We start from the raw sequence: 19,848 nt of genomic DNA, 5'->3' as shown, positions 1-19,848 counted from the left end.
TCCAGGCTTTCAGCGTCATAGGCGGACATGCTAACCTCTGCGCTACGATGGCCTCCCATATTGTCATTATCGGTTTATATTCCATTTGCCTGGTGGCTTTGGAGGTGGGGCGGCCTCCTAGATATCCCACCCTAAATAAGGATACACATTTCTGTATTAAAGTTATTATAAACTAAATTTCGCTTAAATTGCCCCTCCCCTTTCCAAGATCTGGCGATTTTGAAAATAGGCTAAGGGGAGGGTCCGCCCATTAAAGTTTGGATGTTAGATCTACTTCATTCTCTTCGATTTGGTGGTGGATTGGAGCAGCCAAACTCTTTGCCCCGAAGGTGGATATCAGATTCATACTCCACTCCCAAAAACACATTCGAGCTACATACTGTAGTGGGTATATATGTGTGGTTTAGGGGGGAGTTAATGAACTGAGGTGTCCCTGAAACACTTGCACATGGAACAGATACAGATTTGAGCCCCTTTTTGCCATAATCCACATATATGGCCAGTTTAAGGGGTATGCAGAATGGGGCGGCAACCCACGAACTCAGCTCCGAAAAAATATCAGCATAGTGCTCTACTCTCAAATTTCTTTAATTTGAGCCCCAATTGTCATTGGTTTAGGGGGAGATTATGGGCTAGGGAGGTTTGAAGGGAGTTTAGAGGCGGACTCTAAAGTAATATCAGCATTGTGCTAGAGCACGATTTTGTTTGAGCCCCATAATGTCAAGCATTTTGAAGGAGCCTATCAAGATATTCAGGGCTAGGGGGTCTCGTTCAGATTCACACTAATTAATTTTTTTACCCTCCACCATAGGATGGGGGTATACTAATTTCATCATTCTGTTTGTAACACCTCGAAATAAGCGTTTAAGACCCCATAAAGTATATATGGGGCATTTTAAGTCGAACTAGCCATGTCCGTCCGTCCGTCTGTCTGTCGAAAGCACGCTAACTTTCGAAGGAGTAGAGCTAGCCGCTTGAAATTTTGCAAAAATACTTCTTATTAGTGTAGATCGGTTGGGATTGTAAATGGGCCAAATGGGTATATGTTTTGATATATCAGCCATATAAACCGATCTTGGGTCTTGACTTTTTTAGCCTCTAGAGGGCGCAATTCTCATCCAATTTGACTGAAATTTTGCACATAGTGTTTTGATATAACTTCTAACAACTGTGCTAAGTATAGTTAAAATCGGTCCATAACCTGGTATAGCTGCCATTTAAACCGATCTTGGGTCTTGACTTCTTGAGCCTCTAGAGGGCGCAATTCTAATCCAATTTGACTGAAATTTTGCACATAATGTTTTGATATCACTTTCAACAACTGTGCGATGTATGATTCAAATCGGTTCATGTTTTGATATAGTTGCTATATAAACCGATCTTGGGTCTTGACTTCTTGAGCTTTTAGAAGGCGGAATTCCTATCCGATTTGGCTTTAATTTTGCACGCGGTGTTTTGGTATCATTTCCAACAACTGTGCGAAGTATGATTCAAATTGGTCCATGTTTTGATATAGATGCTATATAAACCGATCTTGGGTCTTGACTTATTGAGCTTTTAGAGGGCGGAATTCCTATCCGATTTGGCTGTAATTTTGCACGCGGTGTTTTGGTATCACTTTCAACATTCATGCGAAGTATAGTCCAAATCGGTATATACCCTAATATAGCTGCCATATAAACCGATCTGGGATCTTGAATTCTTGAGTCTCTTGAGAGCGCAATTCTTATCCGATTTGGCACAGATTTTGTACAACGGCTTCTCCCATGGCCTTCAACATACGTGTGCAATATGGTCTGAATCGATCAATAGCTTGACACAGCTCCCAAATAAACCGATCTCCCGATTTTTGCTTCTTGAACCCCGAATCGGACTATAACTTGATATAGCTCCTCCTCCGTCCATATTCATTATTCTTTGTTTACCTAAAAAGAGATCTTAAAGATCCGCAGGTCCTCTTATATCCATCCCAATTTGAGGGTATAATTTGTACTCTACTACCAAAGACCTTTAATTTCTGTCCTTTTCTATCCTGATTGGCCTTCATATGTTATTTCATATTATTCATATATTCTTTTTAATTCCTTTTTATTTTTGGGTAGGATAGGGGGAGGGGGATTCCCCTCTGACACGTCCTTTCATTTGAGTACAATATATTGTTGTTCATCCTACATGACAGTTTGGCGTTGCATTTAGAACCAAATGACAATTTATTTGAAATCTACTGTCCTACGGAACGGTAGGACATGACCCAGATACTTGAATCCTTATACCAACATTAGATGGGAAATATACTATCATAGACCTTTCTTTTAATTGACATATTGACCCGATCGACCGGGTGGGCCGGTCCCAGACTCTGTCCTAATTGTGCATACCAGATTCGTAGCCAACTCCCAAAGACCTTCCATTTGATACCCATTTTGTGACGTTGGACATTTTTCCCTTTTTGGGTGTTGGGGAGGCCTCGTAGACACCTTGGACCAATTTTCATAACAGACTAGCTGGACAGGGCCCGCTCCGCTGTGCCTTCTTTGCGCCTTCTCTTATATCTATTCGCCTTGAATGTGGATATCGTGCTACTGTAGCCTATGTCCGCCTATGACGCTGAACGCCTGCGTTCGAATCCTGGCGAAACTTCTGACAAAATTTAAATTTTTTGGTGATTGTTAGAGTGCAAAAAAATTCGAACTAATCGCATTACCAATCTCCGAGATCTGGTATTTTTGAAACTAGTGTAATAAGAAGTGTTTTTTAGGGGATATCAAATTCGTGTCCACTCCCAAATCCGTTTACTTTGAATCCCATTTAGTCATGGTCGGTAAGTATGAACTGTTTGGAGGGTGTTTTGGGGCTGGGTAGATTTCAAATTCGTTCTTTACTCCCAAATACCGTTGATTTGAGCTTAATATTGCTATAATCGAAAATAAAGTTCAGTTTAAGGGGGAATTTAGGGCATACCCCCAAAATTGTATATCAAATTCGTTCTCTACTCTCAAATACTTTTCATTTGAGTCCCATATTGCCATAATGGGTCAATTAATCTATTCAACGTATTTTTAGGAGGAAAAGAGCCACCTTGACTTGAATGCAAATTTTAATGTTATATTTTTATTCTACTCCCAAATATCTTTCATTTGAATCCCATATAGCCATAGTCGGCTGATATGCCCCTTTAGGGCTATTTAAGGGTGAGGCGACTTCCCATTACTTGGACCTAATTTTTAATGCCATATTTGTAATCTAGTGCCGAATACTTTTCATTTGAGTCCCATATTGATAGGAACGTCGAATATTTCTGTTTAGAGGAGTTTTTGGTTTGGGGCGGCCCGCTGGGTTCTTGGACCCAAAATTTAATATGATTTTCATTTTCTAGTCTCCAATAACTTTCACTTGATACCCATATGGTGCCCATCAATCCTCTTTTGGATTTGGGTGGCGTTTTTGATGTAAGGTGGAGAGTCAGCCACCATCCGATATCTAAAATTTATATAACCTATGCTTCCATTTTTTGATTCTACGAAATAAACAAACACACCGAATCCCATATAGTCACGATGGGTCATATGCCCATTTGGGGAGTTTTTGGGGGGTGGGGTGACCCCCTACACTTCGATCTGATTTTGTATGCCAGATTCATAATCTACTCCCGAATACCTTTCATTAAGACAACCAATTTTTCAGTTTTTAGACATTTTGGGGTTAGGGCGACTTCCTGGGCACTTGGACCCAATTTTAAACACCATATTCGTATCCTACTCTTTAATACCTTTCATTTGATATCCATATTATCCTTATAGGTCAACTTTTGATTTTGGGTGGTATTTTTGGGGTAACGGTGTGGGTCGGCCCCCTACCGATATCAACAAACTATAAATCATATTTCTTCTTCCTGACCATATTCTTCCTGACCGTAATCTACTCTCGAAAACCTTTCATTTGAGTCCCATATTGTCATGATCGTCAAATAAACCTATTTAAAGGGGTTTTGGGGCTGGAGCAGCCCCCAGGTACTTGGACCCATCTTTTATTACGAAATTCGTACTCTACTCTTGAATGCCTTTCATTTGAGTCCCATATTGTCCCGATCGCTCCACTTTTATTTTTGGGTAGTACTTTTGGGGTAAGGGGGAGGGTCCGCCCCCCTCCCGATATCAAAAAATTATATAGGCAATGTTTCCTTCCAGACCAACCTACACAATCTGTGACAATTTCAAGGCAATCGGTTAAGCCGTTTTTGAGCCTATAGAAACAAACACAAATTAAATTTTATATATAAGATGTGTACCCAGCTTCCAAATATCTCTCGTTTGGTACCCATATTGTCCCAACCGGTAAATATGTCCTGTTGGGGGGGTGGGGCGGCGTCTCATACACCAAGGAATCAATTTTTATATCAGCATTGGACACTACCTTTGAATAGCTTTCAATTGATATCCATATTGTTACAATCGGTAAATTTGTTCTGCTGGGTGGTTTTGGGGGTGGGGAGGTGCCTCAGACATAAAAAAAATAAATAAATTTGTGTCAGATTTGTATTCTATTTTTGAATATCTTTCATTTGATACTCATATCATTAAAAGCGGTTAAAGTGTCCTGTTGGGGCTTATCTGGGGTGGGGGACCAACCCCAAAATTAAGATTGAAGTTTGTATAAAAAATTCGTGCTCTACTCTTAAATACCTTTCATTTGATACCCATATTGTTAAAATCGGTACACATGTCCGCTCGGTTGGGTTTTGGGATGGGGCGTCCCCCCAGGTTAATTGACCACAACATTTTTTTTAACCAATTTCGTCTTTTTTTGGTGGAAAAACTTTCGCCTAAATCGGTACACGCATCCCCGAGATCTGGCGTTTTTGAAAATTGGGGTATGGGGGAGAGTCGGCCCCTTCGGATATCAAAAAATTTAGCACCCTATTTTCACCAGGGTCCAAACTCTACCATGTATGAAAATTTCATGAAAATCGGTTCAGCCGATTTTGAGTTTATACGGAACAGACAAACAAACAAAGCGCAATAATTTCATTATACCCTACACCACTACTGTGGTACAGGGCATTATAACTTAGTGCATTTGTTTGTAACACCCAGAAGGAAGGATAGACCCATTGATAAGTATACCGATCGACTCAGAATCACTTTCTGATTCGATTTAGCTATGTCCGTCTGTCTGTTTGTCCGTCTGTCCATGTTAATTTTATGTACAAAGTACAGGTCGCAGTTTTCATCCGATCGTCTTCAAATTTGGTACGGGCATGTTTTTCGGCCTAGAGACGAAACCTATTGAAATTGGAAAAAATCGGTTCAGATTTGGATATAGCTCTCATATATATGTTTGTCCGGTTCGCAGTAATACTGCAATAAAATGGTCATTTGTTAACTGATTTTCTCGAAATTTGGCAGAAAGGATTTTATTATGACTCCCGACATTACAGATGAATTTCATAGAAATCGGTTCAGATTTAGATATAGCTCCCATATATATGTTCGTCCGATTTGCAGTAATACTGCAATAAAATGGTCATTTGTTAACCGATTTTCTCGAAATTTGGTAGGAAGGATTTTCTTGTGACTCTCAATATTACTGGTGAATTTCATAGAAATCGGTTCAGATTTTGATATAGGTCTCATATACATATTTCGCCCGATTTTCACTCCTAGACCCACTGCAAGCGCATTTATTGACCAATCTTCCCAAAACAAAGCTATCTTCGACGACTGTGACAGTATCTGAGAAGTTTGCTCGAAATCGGTTAATATTTAGATATAGCTCCCATATATATGTTCCTCCGATTTGCAGTAATATTGCTATAAAATGGTCTTTTGTCAACCGATTTTATCGAAATTTGGCAGGAAGGTTTTTCTTATGACTCTCGATAAATCTGGCGAATTTCATAGAAATCGGCCCAGATTTAAATACAGCTGTCATATAGGTATATCGCCAGATTTTCACCCCAAGATTCGCTGCAAGCGCATTGTTTGGCCAATTTTGCCAAAACTTTGCACCACGCTTTCCTCGACGACCACCACATTATCTGAGAAGTTTACTTGAAATCGGTTTAGAATTAGATGGAGCTCCCATATATATGTTCGTCAGATTTTGGGTAGTTAGCACAAATTTTGTCATTTGTCAACCGTAGTTATTACAGTTTGAACATATTTGCTCGCCGAGGTCCATCAAAATTGGTTCAGAATTGGATACAGCTTCCACATTGTACTTATGGAGTAGGTGTAGGGTATTCTACAGTCGCCATGGCCCGAATTTTGTTTTCCTTACTAGCATTCAAAATTTGCTTTTGGCGAAAATTTCATTGAAATTTTGTCTTGAAAGAAAATTCCACAAAAATCATTGTCAGGTCATTGAAAATCGGTATTTAAAAAAAATTTCATTAAAATTCAGATTTACGTGGCATTTTAATTGACATTTTGTCTTGAAAAAAAAAGTTTTTAACATTTTGTCCGTAGCCAAATTTCTAATCAAATTTTGCGTTGAGATAAAATTTTATTGATTTTTTTTCTATTAGCGAATATTAAATTTTTGTCACACCAAAGTAGACCTTTTGGGAGTAGTGTTTAACCAACACGTGAATGGATTCATTGCTATTAGGCGTATAAAACTATTTCTCTTAGGGTGGGCCGAAAACAATTTGGTTGGACAACAATTTTTCCAAGACCAGATTGCGCCTGCCCTTGGTCTTGGCCAACTTTCTTTGAATATACCAAATAGTGAAACCACTTACCATATATGTCCAAGATAAGTCTCCAGGGCCTAACCTAACCTACATAACACAACATTCGAATAGGCTGTAAAAGGGAGCCTTTTTTTGGTTTTTAATAGGATAAAAACGGATATGACATCCTTTGCCAACCATATCCTCCCTGCCATTGCGTTCCACCCCAATGTATCTGTGGCCAGCTTTCAGTTCAATGTGTTTATATAACATTTTTTTTTTCTTTCTTGCCCGCACCCATGTTGGCCATTGGTTGGCTTCTTTCGTTATGTGTATGTGAAATAAAAAGAAGAAGAAGAAGCGCAAAAAAAGTCAAGCAAACTTACCTCCAAGCAAACAGGACATTCCAATAATTGGGCAATATGTTGCAGGCAAGTTGCAAACTTTTGCAACGATTGCTGATTAATGTTATGCTGCAAGTTTAGAAAAAGAACGAATACACAGAAAAAATAAAATAAAAAGAAATTTAGAAAAGAATCAACATCAGCAACAACAAATTTAGAACAAGTTTAATTAGCTTAGGTTTACTCTTTTTCCCCACATTTCAACTCTTCTTCACCATCTTCTTCGTATGCTGCTGCTGCTGGTGCTGCCATTGCTACAAAGGCTAGAATAGAAATTCTAAGAGCAAATATGGCCTAACTTGAAAGGATATCAGCTGCACCAACTATGGTCGAAATGGATATGCCGAAAGGTAAATTGGATAAGGTTGAGGTTGTGCACTCGTATATTTACCAAATTTTATTTAATTTAAAATGTTGCATACATTTGGGAGCACCCAAAGAATACACCATATGAGGATGAAGAGAGAAAAAGAGAGGACGTTGAACCCACACAAAGCCTAACAAGAAAGTGCAAGGTCTTAAAAAGTATGAAAAACGTTGAAAAACGTACAGCATACACCTTTAAGGAAATAAAGGGATGTATACAGATTGGAATGAAAGATAAAATTTGTTCTAAATAAAACTTTTTATGACAACTAGGTTAAGTTAGGTTAGGCTAAACAAGAACAAGTAAGAGCGTGCTAAGTTCGGCCGAGCCGAATCTTATATACCCTCCACCATGAATCGCAGTTGTCGAGTTCTATGTACAGTATCAATTTTTAGGCAAACAAAGAATATTGAATAAGAACTCTTATGCTATTGGAGCTATATCAAGTTATAGTCCGATTCGGACCATAAATGAATGCTGAACATTGTAGAAGTCATTGTGTAATATTTCAGTTTATTCGGATAAGATTTGGGCCTTGTAGGTGCTCAAGAACCAAAATCGAGAGATAGATTTATATGGGAGCTATATCAAGCAATTGATCGATTCAGACCATAATAGACATGTATGTTGAAGGCCATGAGAGAAGCCGTTGTAAAATAATTCTGCCAAATCGGATGAGAATTGCGTCTTCTAGAGGCTCAAGAAGTCAAGATCCCAGATCGGTTTCTATGGCAGCTATACCAGATTATGAACCGATTTGAATTATACTTAACTCAGTTGTTGGAAGTAAAACCAAAACACTACGTGGAAATTTTCAGTCAAATCGAATAAAAAGTGGGCCCTCTTGAGGCTCAAGAAGTCAAGACCCAAGATCGGTTTATATGGCAGCTATATCAAAACGTGGACCAATATAGCCCATTTACATTCCCAACCGACCTACACTAATAATGAATATTTGTGCAAAATTTCAAGCGGCAAGCTTTACTCCTTCGAAATTTAGCATGCTTTCGACAGTCAGACGGTCGGACGGACAGACGGAGGGACATTCCAAACCTAAAGAAGTCAAGATCCCAGATCGGTTTATATGCCAGCTATATCAGGTAAAGGAACGATTTGAACTATTCTTAATACAGTTGTTGAAAGTAATAGCTCAACACCTCATGCAAAATTTCAGCCAAATCGGATAATAATTGCGCCCTCTAGTGGCTCAAGAAGTCAAGACCCCAGATCGGTTTATATGGCAGCTATATCAGGTTATGGACCGATTAGAACTATTCTTAGCACAGTTGTTGAAAGTCGTAACTGAACACCTCATGCAAAATTTCAGCCAAATCGGATAATAATTACGCCCTCTAGTGGCTCAAGAAGTCAAGACCCCAGATCGGTTTATATAACAGCTTTATCAGGTTATGAACCGATTTCAACCATACTCAGCACAGTAGTTGGAAGTCATAATAAAACGCCTCATGCTAAATTTCAGCCAAATCGGATAAGAATTGTGCCCTCTAGCGTCTCAAGAAGTCAAAATCCCAGATCGGTTTATGTGGCAGCTATATCAAAACGTGGACCAATATAGCCCATTTACATTCCCAACCGACCTACACTAATAATGAATATTTGTGCAAAATTTCAAGCGGCAAGCTTTACTCCTTCGAAATTTAGCATGCTTTCGACAGTCAGACGGTCGGACGGACAGACGGAGGGACATTCCTATATTGACCCACAACTTCCAGACGATCAAGAATGTAGACACTTTATGGGGCCTTAGAAGAATATTTCGAGGAGTTACAAACAGAAAGACGAAATAAGTATACCCCCATCTTATGGTGGAGGGTATAAAAATAGAGATATTGAGCTAAAACTTTGCACAGTTCTTTTTTTGTCCATAAGCAGGTTAAGTTCGAAAATGGGCTATATCGGACTATCTCTTGATATAGCCCACATATAGACCTATCCGCCGATTTAGGGTCTTAATCCCATAAAAGTCGCATTTATTGTCCGATGTCGACGAAATTTGGGACAGTATACTATGTTAGGCCCTTCAACAAGCTTCGTCAATTTGGCTCAGATCGGTTCAGATTTGGATACAGCTACCATATAGACCGATCCTCCAATTTAGGGTCTTAGGCCCATAAAAGCCATATTTATTATGCAATTTTGCTGAAATTTGGGACGGTGAGTTATGTTGGGCCTTTCGACATCCTTCGTCAATTTGGCTCGGATCGGTCCAGATTTGGATATAGCTGCCATATAGACCGATCTTCCGATTTAGGGCTTTAAGCCAATAAAAGCCACATTTATTATCCGATTTTGATGCAATGTGGGGCAGTGAGTTGTGTTAGGCCCCTTGACATATTTCTGCAATTTGGCTTAGATCGGTCCAGATTTGGATATAGCTGCCATATAGACCGATCTTCCGATTTAGGGTCATAGGCCCATAAAAGCCACATTTATTTTCCGATTTTGCTGAAATTTGGGACAGCGAGTTGAGTTACGACCTTTGACATCCTTCTTCAATTTGGCCTAGATCGGTTCAGATATGAATATAGCTGCCATATAGACCGATATCTCGATTTAAAGCTTTGAGCCCATAAAAGACGCATTTATTGTCCGATGTCGCCGAAATGTGGGACAGTGAGTTGTGTTACGACCTTGGACAACCATCTTTAATTTGGCCCAGATCGGTTCAGATTTGAATATAGCTGCCATATAGACCGATCTCTCGCTTTAAAGTCTTGGCCTCATAAAAGGCTAATTTATCATCCGATTTCTTGTACTTATTAGTATTTGGTCCAAATCGGAACATATTTCACCCATATATGCTATGGGGCATAAGGTATGTATTTTTCACCGGATTTTGACTAAAGGTGGTTTACGCATATACCCGAGGTGGTGGGTATTCTAAGTTCGGCCCGGACGAACTTAACGCCTTTTTGCTTGTTTCCATTGTGCAATGGTTTCAGTTTTATCCTGCTTTGCATATACGTGACTCTGGTATCATATTTGCATGTGTATGTATATGTGTCCAGAGTACAATCGTATGGGATGTTGACTCCTCTCTAAGCTACTTAAAATTAAATGGAATTGAATTGAATCGAAATTTAATTATTACTGGATAAACTAATAGAAGGTTTTGGTCTATTCATGGGGAGTTTTTTTTTTTTTTTTTTGTGGGTGTTGCGACAATGTTAACTGAATAATTTAATTGTTGCATATATAAACTTGCTAATTGTTTTTAAAATGAAATTCATTGGAAAATCGACTTAATCGACGATAACGTTTTACCATATGATGCGTTCAACATTTGCCAAGGAACATTGTTTCTCGTTTGGTTTGGTTCGACATCAGCGATGAAGTGAAAAGGGATATGGAGCAAATTCTTATTTTTTTTCTACTCATTTTGTGGGTATACCGCTTTGAGGGCAGCTATGGTGCACACTAAGCCTAAGTAATACCTTAATGGTATAGAGTGGCTTCGTAAGGGCAAACATTTTCTACGAAAAACCTTTTTAGAGAACAATTTAATGAAAACCGAATTTTCAGAGGAAATTTAAATAAGGACCGCTATACGTAGACTATATTGGTCAAAGATTTCAAGGTGTCTATTGCAAGTAACTGCAAAATTTTCACTAAAAATGGGTATTACAAGATTTTGATACCTTAAACATATTTTCCCATGAACACTCGATTAAGGAAAAGGGGATATTTCTCCCATATCAGTGAGTGCAGTAATATTCAAGTATAAGCTCTATAATATGGGGCCTCTTTTTTATGCCGAGTCCAAGTGGGACGCCGCTTAGTGACACCACTTGTTGGAGAAGTTGTTACATGGATGTATACTTTACAATATCGCCAGCATTTGTAACAAAAGGTGATTTTTTTAGCTATTATCCTTAAGGCAAGACTGGTTTGAACAGTTCACGACCTAGAATGTCAAGACGATCAAGAATATAGAGTGTAATTTTTTAGCCATTATCTTTTTGGCAACACCGGTTTGAACAGCTCACTCACGTTTCGTGTTTTGTTTCACTGTCAAACATCTTCAGTTTGGTCTATAATTTAACCATGAATCGACTTACAAAAGAACAACGCTTGCAAATGATTGAATTTTATTATCAAAATTGTTTGTTGTTTGAACCTTTGAGTGGAGCGGACGTTTTGTTAGTTCACTCCGCAAGAATTTTCCTGTAACTCGTAATAGGTCATTATTTTTGAAAGAGAAATTGAAGTCACTAAAGGATAGCTGCGATAGAGCTATCCATTAGGGGGTTGATGATCTGCGTCTGTTTCCAGTGGAGCGGCAGATCTAGAGCCCGGGAGTAGGCTTAGAATGGACAACAAAGACTCAACAACTGCTGTGGTGGTATCAGGCTGTAGCATGTTGTCTGCTACTGAAACCTCGACTGGTAGAGCGCCAGGCTCCACTAGCCGACAGACGATTGGTCAGCAGGGGCGTTTTGACGAAGACACCTGGTTCGAGTCTTAAGGACAAGGCCGAACCCATTCTTTCTTCGCATGCCTATCATTTACCTGGGCCATCCGCCTTCACCGTAGTGCAGAGGTTGGCATGTCCGCCTATGACGCTGAATGCTTGGGTTCGAATCCTGGCGATACCATCAGAAAAACCAAAGACCCAACAGCTGCTGTGGTGGTATCAGGCCTTAGCATGTTGTCTGCTACTGAATCCTCGATTGGTGGAGCGGCTGCTCCAGGCTCCACTAGCCGACAAACGATTGGGCAGCAGGGTTGTTTGACGAAGACACCTGGTTCGAGTCTTAAGGACAAGGCCGAACCCATTCTTTCTTCGCATGCCTATAATTTACCTAGACCATCCGCCTTCAACGTAGTGCAGAGGTTAGCATGTTCGCCTATGACGCTGAACGCCTGGGTTCGAATCCTGGCGATACCATCGAAAAAATTTTTTCAGCGGTGGTTTTCCCCTCCTAATACTGGCAACATTTGTGAGCTACTATGCCGTGTAAAACTTTTTTCCAAAGAGGTGTCGCACTGCGGCACGCCGTTCAGACTCGGCTATAACATGGAGGCCCCTTATCATTGAGCTTAAACTTAAATCGGACTGCACTCATTGAAATGTGAGAAGTTTGCCCCTGTTCCTTAATGGAATGTTCATGGGCAAAATTTGCAATTCGCCTTCCCCGGCAAACCAACACGTTCTTTAAGAGGTTGGAATAATAGAAGACGCTTCGCTCTCAGGTTTATTGAGAGGCTTGGTGCGAATGATTGTAAAAGTCTCACTAATAGGGAGTGAGACTCCCTAAATTGGGCTCGGGAATTCGCTGCAAAGGCTAACCCAAAGACTGCACGTCTAGATTCGGAAACTGCACCGCAGTCAGTCGAAAGGGTGCGGTCATCTGGAGGTCATAAAGGGTGATTTTTTTGAGGTTAGGATTTTCATGCATTAGTATTTGACAGATCACGTGGGATTTCTGACATGGTGTCAAAGAGAAAGATGCTCAGTATGCTTTGACATTTCATCATGAATAGACTTACTAACGAGCAACGCTTGCAAATCATTGAATTTTATTACCAAAATCAGTGTTCGGTTAGAAATGTGTTCATTCACCGTAACGTTGCGTCCAACAGCATCTTTGAAAAAATACGGTCCAATGATTCCACCAGCGTACAAACCACACCAAACAGTGCATTTTTCGGGATGCATGGGCAGTTCTTGAACGGCTTCTGGTTGCTCTTCACTCCAAATGCGGCAATTTTGCTTATTTACGTAGCCATTCAACCAGAAATGAGCCTCATCGCTGAACGGTGAATGAACACATTTCGAACCGAACACTGATTTTGGTAATAAAATTCAATGATTTGCAAGCGTTGCTCGTTAGTAAGTCTATTCATGATGAAATGTCAAAGCATACTGAGCATCTTTCTCTTTGACACCATGTCTGAAATCCCACGTGATCTGTCAAATACTAATACATGAAAATCCTAACCTCAAAAAAATTCCCCTTTAGCTGCCATATAGACCGATCTGCCGATAAAGGGTCAGGAACCCATAAAAGCTTAATATTTTATCCGTTTTCGTTGAAATTTTAAACAGTAAGTAGTTTTAAGCCATCTGACCTAAATATAGTAAAAATCGGACTGTATTTAGATATATGGTCTGATATACCGATTCAGGGTCTGAAGTTCAGAAAAACTTTATTTATTACCAGATTTTGTTGAAATTTGAAATAAAGGGTGATTTTTTTGAGGTTAGGATTTTCATGCATTAGTATTTGACAGATCACGTGGGATTTCAGACATGGTGTCAAAGAGAAAGATGCTCAGTATGCTTTGACATTTCATCATGAATAGACTTACTAACGAGCAACGCTTGCAAATCATTGAATTTTATTACCAAAATCAGTGTTCGGTTCGAAATGTGTTTCGCGCTTTACGTCCGATTTATGGTCTACATAATCGACCAAGTGAGCAAACAATTAATGCGATTGTGACCAAGTTTCGCACTCAGTTTACTTTATTGGACATTAAACCAACCACACGAATGCGTACAGTGCGTACAGAAGAGAATATTGCGTCTGTTTCTGAGAGTGTTGCTGAAGACCGTGAAATGTCGATTCGTCGCCGTTCGCAGCAATTGGGTTTGTGTTATTCGACCACATGGAAGATTTTACGCAAAGATCTTGGTGTAAAACCGTATAAAATACAGCTCGTGCAAGAACTGAAGCCGAACGATCTGCCACAACGTCGAATTTTCAGTGAATGGGCCCTAGAAAAGTTGGCAGAAAATCCGCTTTTTTATCGACAAATTTTGTTCAGCGATGAGGCTCATTTCTGGTTGAATGGCTACGTAAATAAGCAAAATTGCCGCATTTGGAGTGAAGAGCAACCAGAAGCCGTTCAAGAACTGCCCATGCATCCCGAAAAATGCACTGTTTGGTGTGGTTTGTACGCTGGTGGAATCATTGGACCGTATTTTTTCAAAGATGCTGTTGGACGCAACGTTACTTTGAATGGCGATCGCTATCGTTCGATGCTAACAAACTTTTTGTTGCCAAAAATGGAAGAACTGAACTTGGTTGACATGTGGTTTCAACAAGATGGCGCTACATGCCACACAGCTCGCGATTCTATGGCCATTTTGAGGGAAAACTTCGGAGAACAATTCATCTCAAGAAATGGACCGGTAAGTTGGCCACCAAGATCATGCGATTTGACGCCTTTAGACTATTTTTTGTGGGGCTACGTCAAGTCTAAAGTCTACAGAAATAAGCCAGCAACTATTCCAGCTTTGGATGACAACATTTCCGAAGAAATTCAGGCTATTCCGGCCGAAATGCTCGAAAAAGTTGCCCAAAATTGGACTTTCCGAATGGACCACCTAAGACGCAGCCGCGGTCAACATTTAAATGAAATTATCTTCAAAAAGTAAATGTCATGGACCAATCTAACGTTTCAAATAAAGAACCGATGAGATTTTGCAAATTTTATGCGTTTTTTTTAAAAAAAAAGTTATCAAGCTCTTAACAAATCACTCTTTACAATGACTAAAAGAACAAGGGCGAACAATGGTAAGATGGGTCCAAGAACCTTTGCCAATGTCGCTAAAGACAGTTGGGAGAAGAACAGGGCTGTATACCCAGGAATAATTAGAGTGGGATAGTCAATGGACTGTCATCAACATACGCCGATGTCCTTGCGCACTTTCCTGCGTCTCCTCCAGTTTGTGAAGATGCAGGCTGGTATCGGGGCCGAAACAGACTAATTGCCTTCGGAGATCAACGCTCAATTGAAATGTATCGTTGTGCGCTAAAAAAGATTTGTGAGATCTGGCCAGGTGTAGCACTAGATTTAGTCAAGAAGGAAGATATTCCTTCCCGACTTATGGCGCATGTTGCATACCAAGGATTCCCTCAGATCCTGAATCGAAACCTGGAAGACTGGATGAGGCTGATGGTAACCGGAGGCATGCAGTGTTCGTATTAAACTCCGGCTGTATTGTAGACCTCAACAAGTCTGAAGGGGTTGTATCCTACTGATTCAACAGGTTGAAACTGAAGGTCTATAAAAGCGGTGAGCTTGGGGAATCCGGAGACGACTGAGCAGTTGTTGCTGAACACATGCCTGACCACTGTCGAGCACATCGCTAGAGTCTGGCGGATTGTAGGATCGGCATCGAAACGGGACCCAACAAGCCGTGTGTGGGTGGGTCACCCAGTTGGACTGGGCTCAAAGTGTGCGCCAGCGCTGAAGCACGGAATTCAAAAAGTACTTCGACAGCAGCAGCTAATGAAGCATCTAAGTAGAAATCGTCGACACGGCAAGTGTCCAGTATCCTGAGGAAGAGTGGTTCCACAGTTATCTCACCTACCCCTGGATGCGTACGGAAGCTCATTATGACATGATCTAAGGAATCGTGTGAGGATGAACTCCTGGTGGAATCAGAAGACGAGGCTAACAGTGGTGGAAGTTCTGAATCCTGACTATGGTCAGGTTTTTACATATAAATCTTCACCATTTTAAGGCCGCTTGGGGGGCACTAAAGGCCCTCCTGCTAGCAGAGGGATTTAACGTGGTTCTTATCCAAGAACCATGGCACACGATTCAAAGATGCCGCCTTCAAACCTTAAGTCGCTGGTTGAAACCGCTTCTATAGGGAAGAAGAGCCTCATTGCAGTAAGTGATGCTGATATGGGGAAGTTCGGATGCCAACGAAAGGGGTGAGCTGCTTATTGAAAATATTATAAGTAGCAATCTGGCGATTTGTTATAAAGGGGATAAACCGATCTTTATTACCAGGACAGCCAGGAGGTACTAGATTTTACCTTTGTATCGGAAGATATAAGTTGAGGAATATGCGCCTGGGATCACAAAGGCCCCCAGAGCTGGTAGGTGTAAGGAAGGACTGCAGAAAACTCTTCAACAGAGCAAAAGCCACAAGAGCACCATACGAATGGGACATCTATAAGGCAGAGCTAAGAAAATATAAGGGCGAGTAGAACAAATCCTGGGTAGAACTCTGCAGCTCTGTGAAGGATACATTTGAGGACCACTTCCGTAAGGTTAAGGGAGCTGTCCCATTGGCCATGTGGCGACTATGGACACTTTGTTATCCTGGATACAATATCCGCTGTTCCAGGCAGTGTGGATTACACCCTACCTGCGCCGCTTTTTGATAAAAAAAGTTCTGTACCACTTTTCCTGATAGAACCGATTGGAACTGCGATATCCCTGGTAACAGAAATTACATAGTCTTCTATACGGATGGTTATAAACTAAACGACCAGGTGGGCGACCACTGCAGTGTGTATAAAGCGGAGATCCTTGCAATTAAGGAAGTGGTGGAATGGCTAAGATATAATGCCATAACGACGATTAGCATCAATAACTTCTCAGACAGGCAGGCAACCATTAAATCCCTGGAGAACGTATTTCTGAGCAAAAAAAGGAAAAAAACGCAATCGACTATTGCAGATCTCTCAACGAGATGGCTGAACAGTTCAAAATTCACCCGTTCTGGTTGCCGGGTCACAGGGAATAGTAAAGCGGACGAGCTTGCGAGACTAGGATCTACCCTACACACACATTCCAGAGATACTGGTATCTGTGGGTATGCCTCTAGCAACATGTAAGCTAAGTTTTCAGAACCAGGCCCAAAGGACAACGAGTGATAGATGGTCACAAGGAGGGGGCTGCGAGGATTTCAAAACTACGTGGCCTAATCTAGACTTGAAGAGGTCTATCGCTTTGCTGTCACTGGCTAGAACAGACGTCTCAATCATTGTGTCCGTCATGACAGATCACTGTCTAATCGGAAAACATGCTGACAGACTGAAGGTAGCCAGCAACGACTTTTGCAGTAGCCGTGAGGACATCGAAAAAGAAGAGATTCTAGAACAGAAGAGACTATAGAACACCAATCTATCGATTATTCTTCTTGAGCTTCTAGGGGGCGAAATCTAGAGCAGCGACTTTTTCTATAGCCTCTAACATATGTGTTGAGCATGGTTTGAATCGGTCTTAAGCCTGATACAGCTCCCATATAAACCGGTCTCCTTATTATACTAATTGAGCCTCTAGAGGGTGTAATTCTTATCTGATTTGGGTGAAATTTTGCACAGTGACTTTTTTTTATGGCCTCTAACATACGTGTTGAGTATGGTTTGAATCGGTCTTAAGCCTGATACAGCTTCCATATAAACAAAACTCCCGATTATATTTATTGAGCCTCTAGAGGGTGTAATTCTTCTCTGATTTGGGTGAAATTTTGCACAGTGACTTTTTCTATGGCCTTTAACATACGTGTTGAGTATGGTTTGAATCGGTCCTAAGCCTGATACAGCTTCCATATAAACCGATATACCGATTATAGCTCTGGAGACCCTAGGAGGCGTAGATCTTATCCGATTTGTGTTCGTATCCGCATTTTGTACAGCAGCTTTTTCTATGACAAGTATGGTTTTAATCGGTCTAAAACCAGATGCAGCTCCCATATAAACCGATCTCCCGATTATTCCTCCTGAGCCTCTGGGGGTTGTTATACCCATTCATTTTGTCATTCCGTTTGCAACACATCGAAATATCCATTTCCGACCCTACAAAGTGTATATATTCTTGATCAGCGTAAAAATCTAAGACGATCTAGCCATGTCCGTCCGCCTGTCCGCCCGTCTGTCAATCACGCTACAGTCTTTAAAAATAGATATTGAGCTGAAACTTTGAACAGATTCTTTTTTTGTCCATAAGCAGGTTAAGTTCGAAGATGGGCTATATCGGATTATATCTTGATCTGGCCCCCATATAGACCGATCCGCCGAATTAGGGTCTTAGGCGCATAAAAGCCACATTTATTATCCGATTTCGCTCAAATTTGGGACAGTGAGTTTCGTTAGGTCCCTTGACATATTTCTGCAATTTGGCCCAGATCGGTCCAGATTTGGATATAGCTGCCATATAGACCGATCCTCCGATTTAGGGTATTAGGCCCATAAAAGCCATATTTATTATCCGATTATGCTGAAATTTGGGACAGTGACTTTTGTTAGTCCTTTCGACATCCTTCGTTAATTTGGACCAGATCGGTTCAGATTTGGATATAGCTGCCATATAGACCGATCCTCCGATTTAGGGTATTAGGCCCATAAAAGCCACATTTATTATCCGATTTTGATGAAATTTGGAACAATGAGTTTTGTTAGGCCTTTCGACATCCTTCATTAATTTGGCCCAGATCGGTTCAGATTTGGATATAGCTGCCATATAGACCGATCCTCCGATTTAGGGTATTAGGCCCATAAAAGCCATATTTATTATCCGATTTTGCTGAAATTTTGGACAGTGAGTTTTGTTAAGCCCTTCGACATCTTTCTTTAATTTGGCCCAGATCGGTTCAGATTTGGATATAGCTGCCATATAGACCGATCCTCCGATTTAGGGTATTAGGTCCATAAAAGCCACATTTATTATCCGATTGTGCTCATATTTGGGACCCTGTGTTTTGTTAGGCCCCTCGACATCTTTCTTTAATTTGGCCCAGATCGGTTCAGATTTGGATATAGCTGCCATATATACCGATTTCTCGATTTAAGGTTTTGGGCGCATTAAAGGGGCATTTATTGTCCGATGTAACCGAAATTTGGTACAGTGAGTTAAGTTAAGACCCTTGACATACTTCTGCAATATGGCACAGATCGGTTCAGATTTGGATATAGCTGCCATATAGACCGATCTGTCGGTTTTTAGGTTTTGGGGCCATAAAAGGCGCATTTATTGTCCGATTTCGCCCAACTTTGGGACAGTAAGTTGTGTAAGGCTCTTCGACATTTTTCTGCAACTTGGCCCAAATCGGTCCATATTTGGATATAGCTGCGTATAGACCGATATCTCGATTTAAGGTTTTGGGGCCATAAAAGGCACATTTATTGTCCGATTTCGCCCAAATTTCGGACAGTAAGTTGTGTTAGGCTCTTCGACATTTTTCTGCAACTTGGCCCACATCGGTCCAGATTTGGATATAGCTGCCATATAGACCGATATCTCGATTTAAAGTCATGGCCCCCTACAAGGCGCATTTATAATCCGTTTTCATTGAAATTTGACACAATTGAACAATGACTTGTACTTATAAGTATTTGGTCCAAATTGGAACATAATTCAATGTAGCTGCTATGGGGCATAAGGTATGCATTTTCCAACGCATTTTACGAAAGGTGTTTTGCATATATACCTGAGGTGTTGGGTATCCAAAGTTCGGCCCGGCTGAACTTAACGCCTTTTTACTTGTTTGTTTAATCTTTTATAAACCTTAACACAATTGACCTTTAAACCTGTTTTTAGTTTAAGATTTCCAATTTGTTCCTCTGCTAAACATCCTCCTTGTTCCCATTTTTTGAATAATGTGAAACTGAATACAAGAAAATCAGTTGTTTATA

At 40.6% G+C, this 19,848-nt stretch overlaps 1 protein-coding gene across 3 annotated transcripts in view; it reads right to left on the bottom strand.

The window, feature by feature from the left end:
- Window positions 1-19,848, bottom strand: part of LOC106086448 (uncharacterized) — a 187,455-nt gene that overhangs the window by 85,886 nt on the left and 81,721 nt on the right. For all 3 annotated transcript variants that reach the window (XM_013251130.2, XM_013251131.2, XM_013251132.2), the window contains exon 3: window positions 7,060-7,146. In XM_013251130.2, the coding sequence (XP_013106584.2) occupies window positions 7,060-7,146 (87 nt within the window). The remainder of the gene's footprint in view (window positions 1-7,059; window positions 7,147-19,848) is intronic.

The sequence above is a fragment of the Stomoxys calcitrans genome, chromosome 2 (assembly GCF_963082655.1).
Source record: "Stomoxys calcitrans chromosome 2, idStoCalc2.1, whole genome shotgun sequence".
Lineage (NCBI taxonomy): Eukaryota > Metazoa > Arthropoda > Insecta > Diptera > Muscidae > Stomoxys > Stomoxys calcitrans.
The sequence above is the reverse complement of the archived record's forward strand: the minus strand, read 5'-3'. Positions and strand labels throughout refer to the sequence as shown.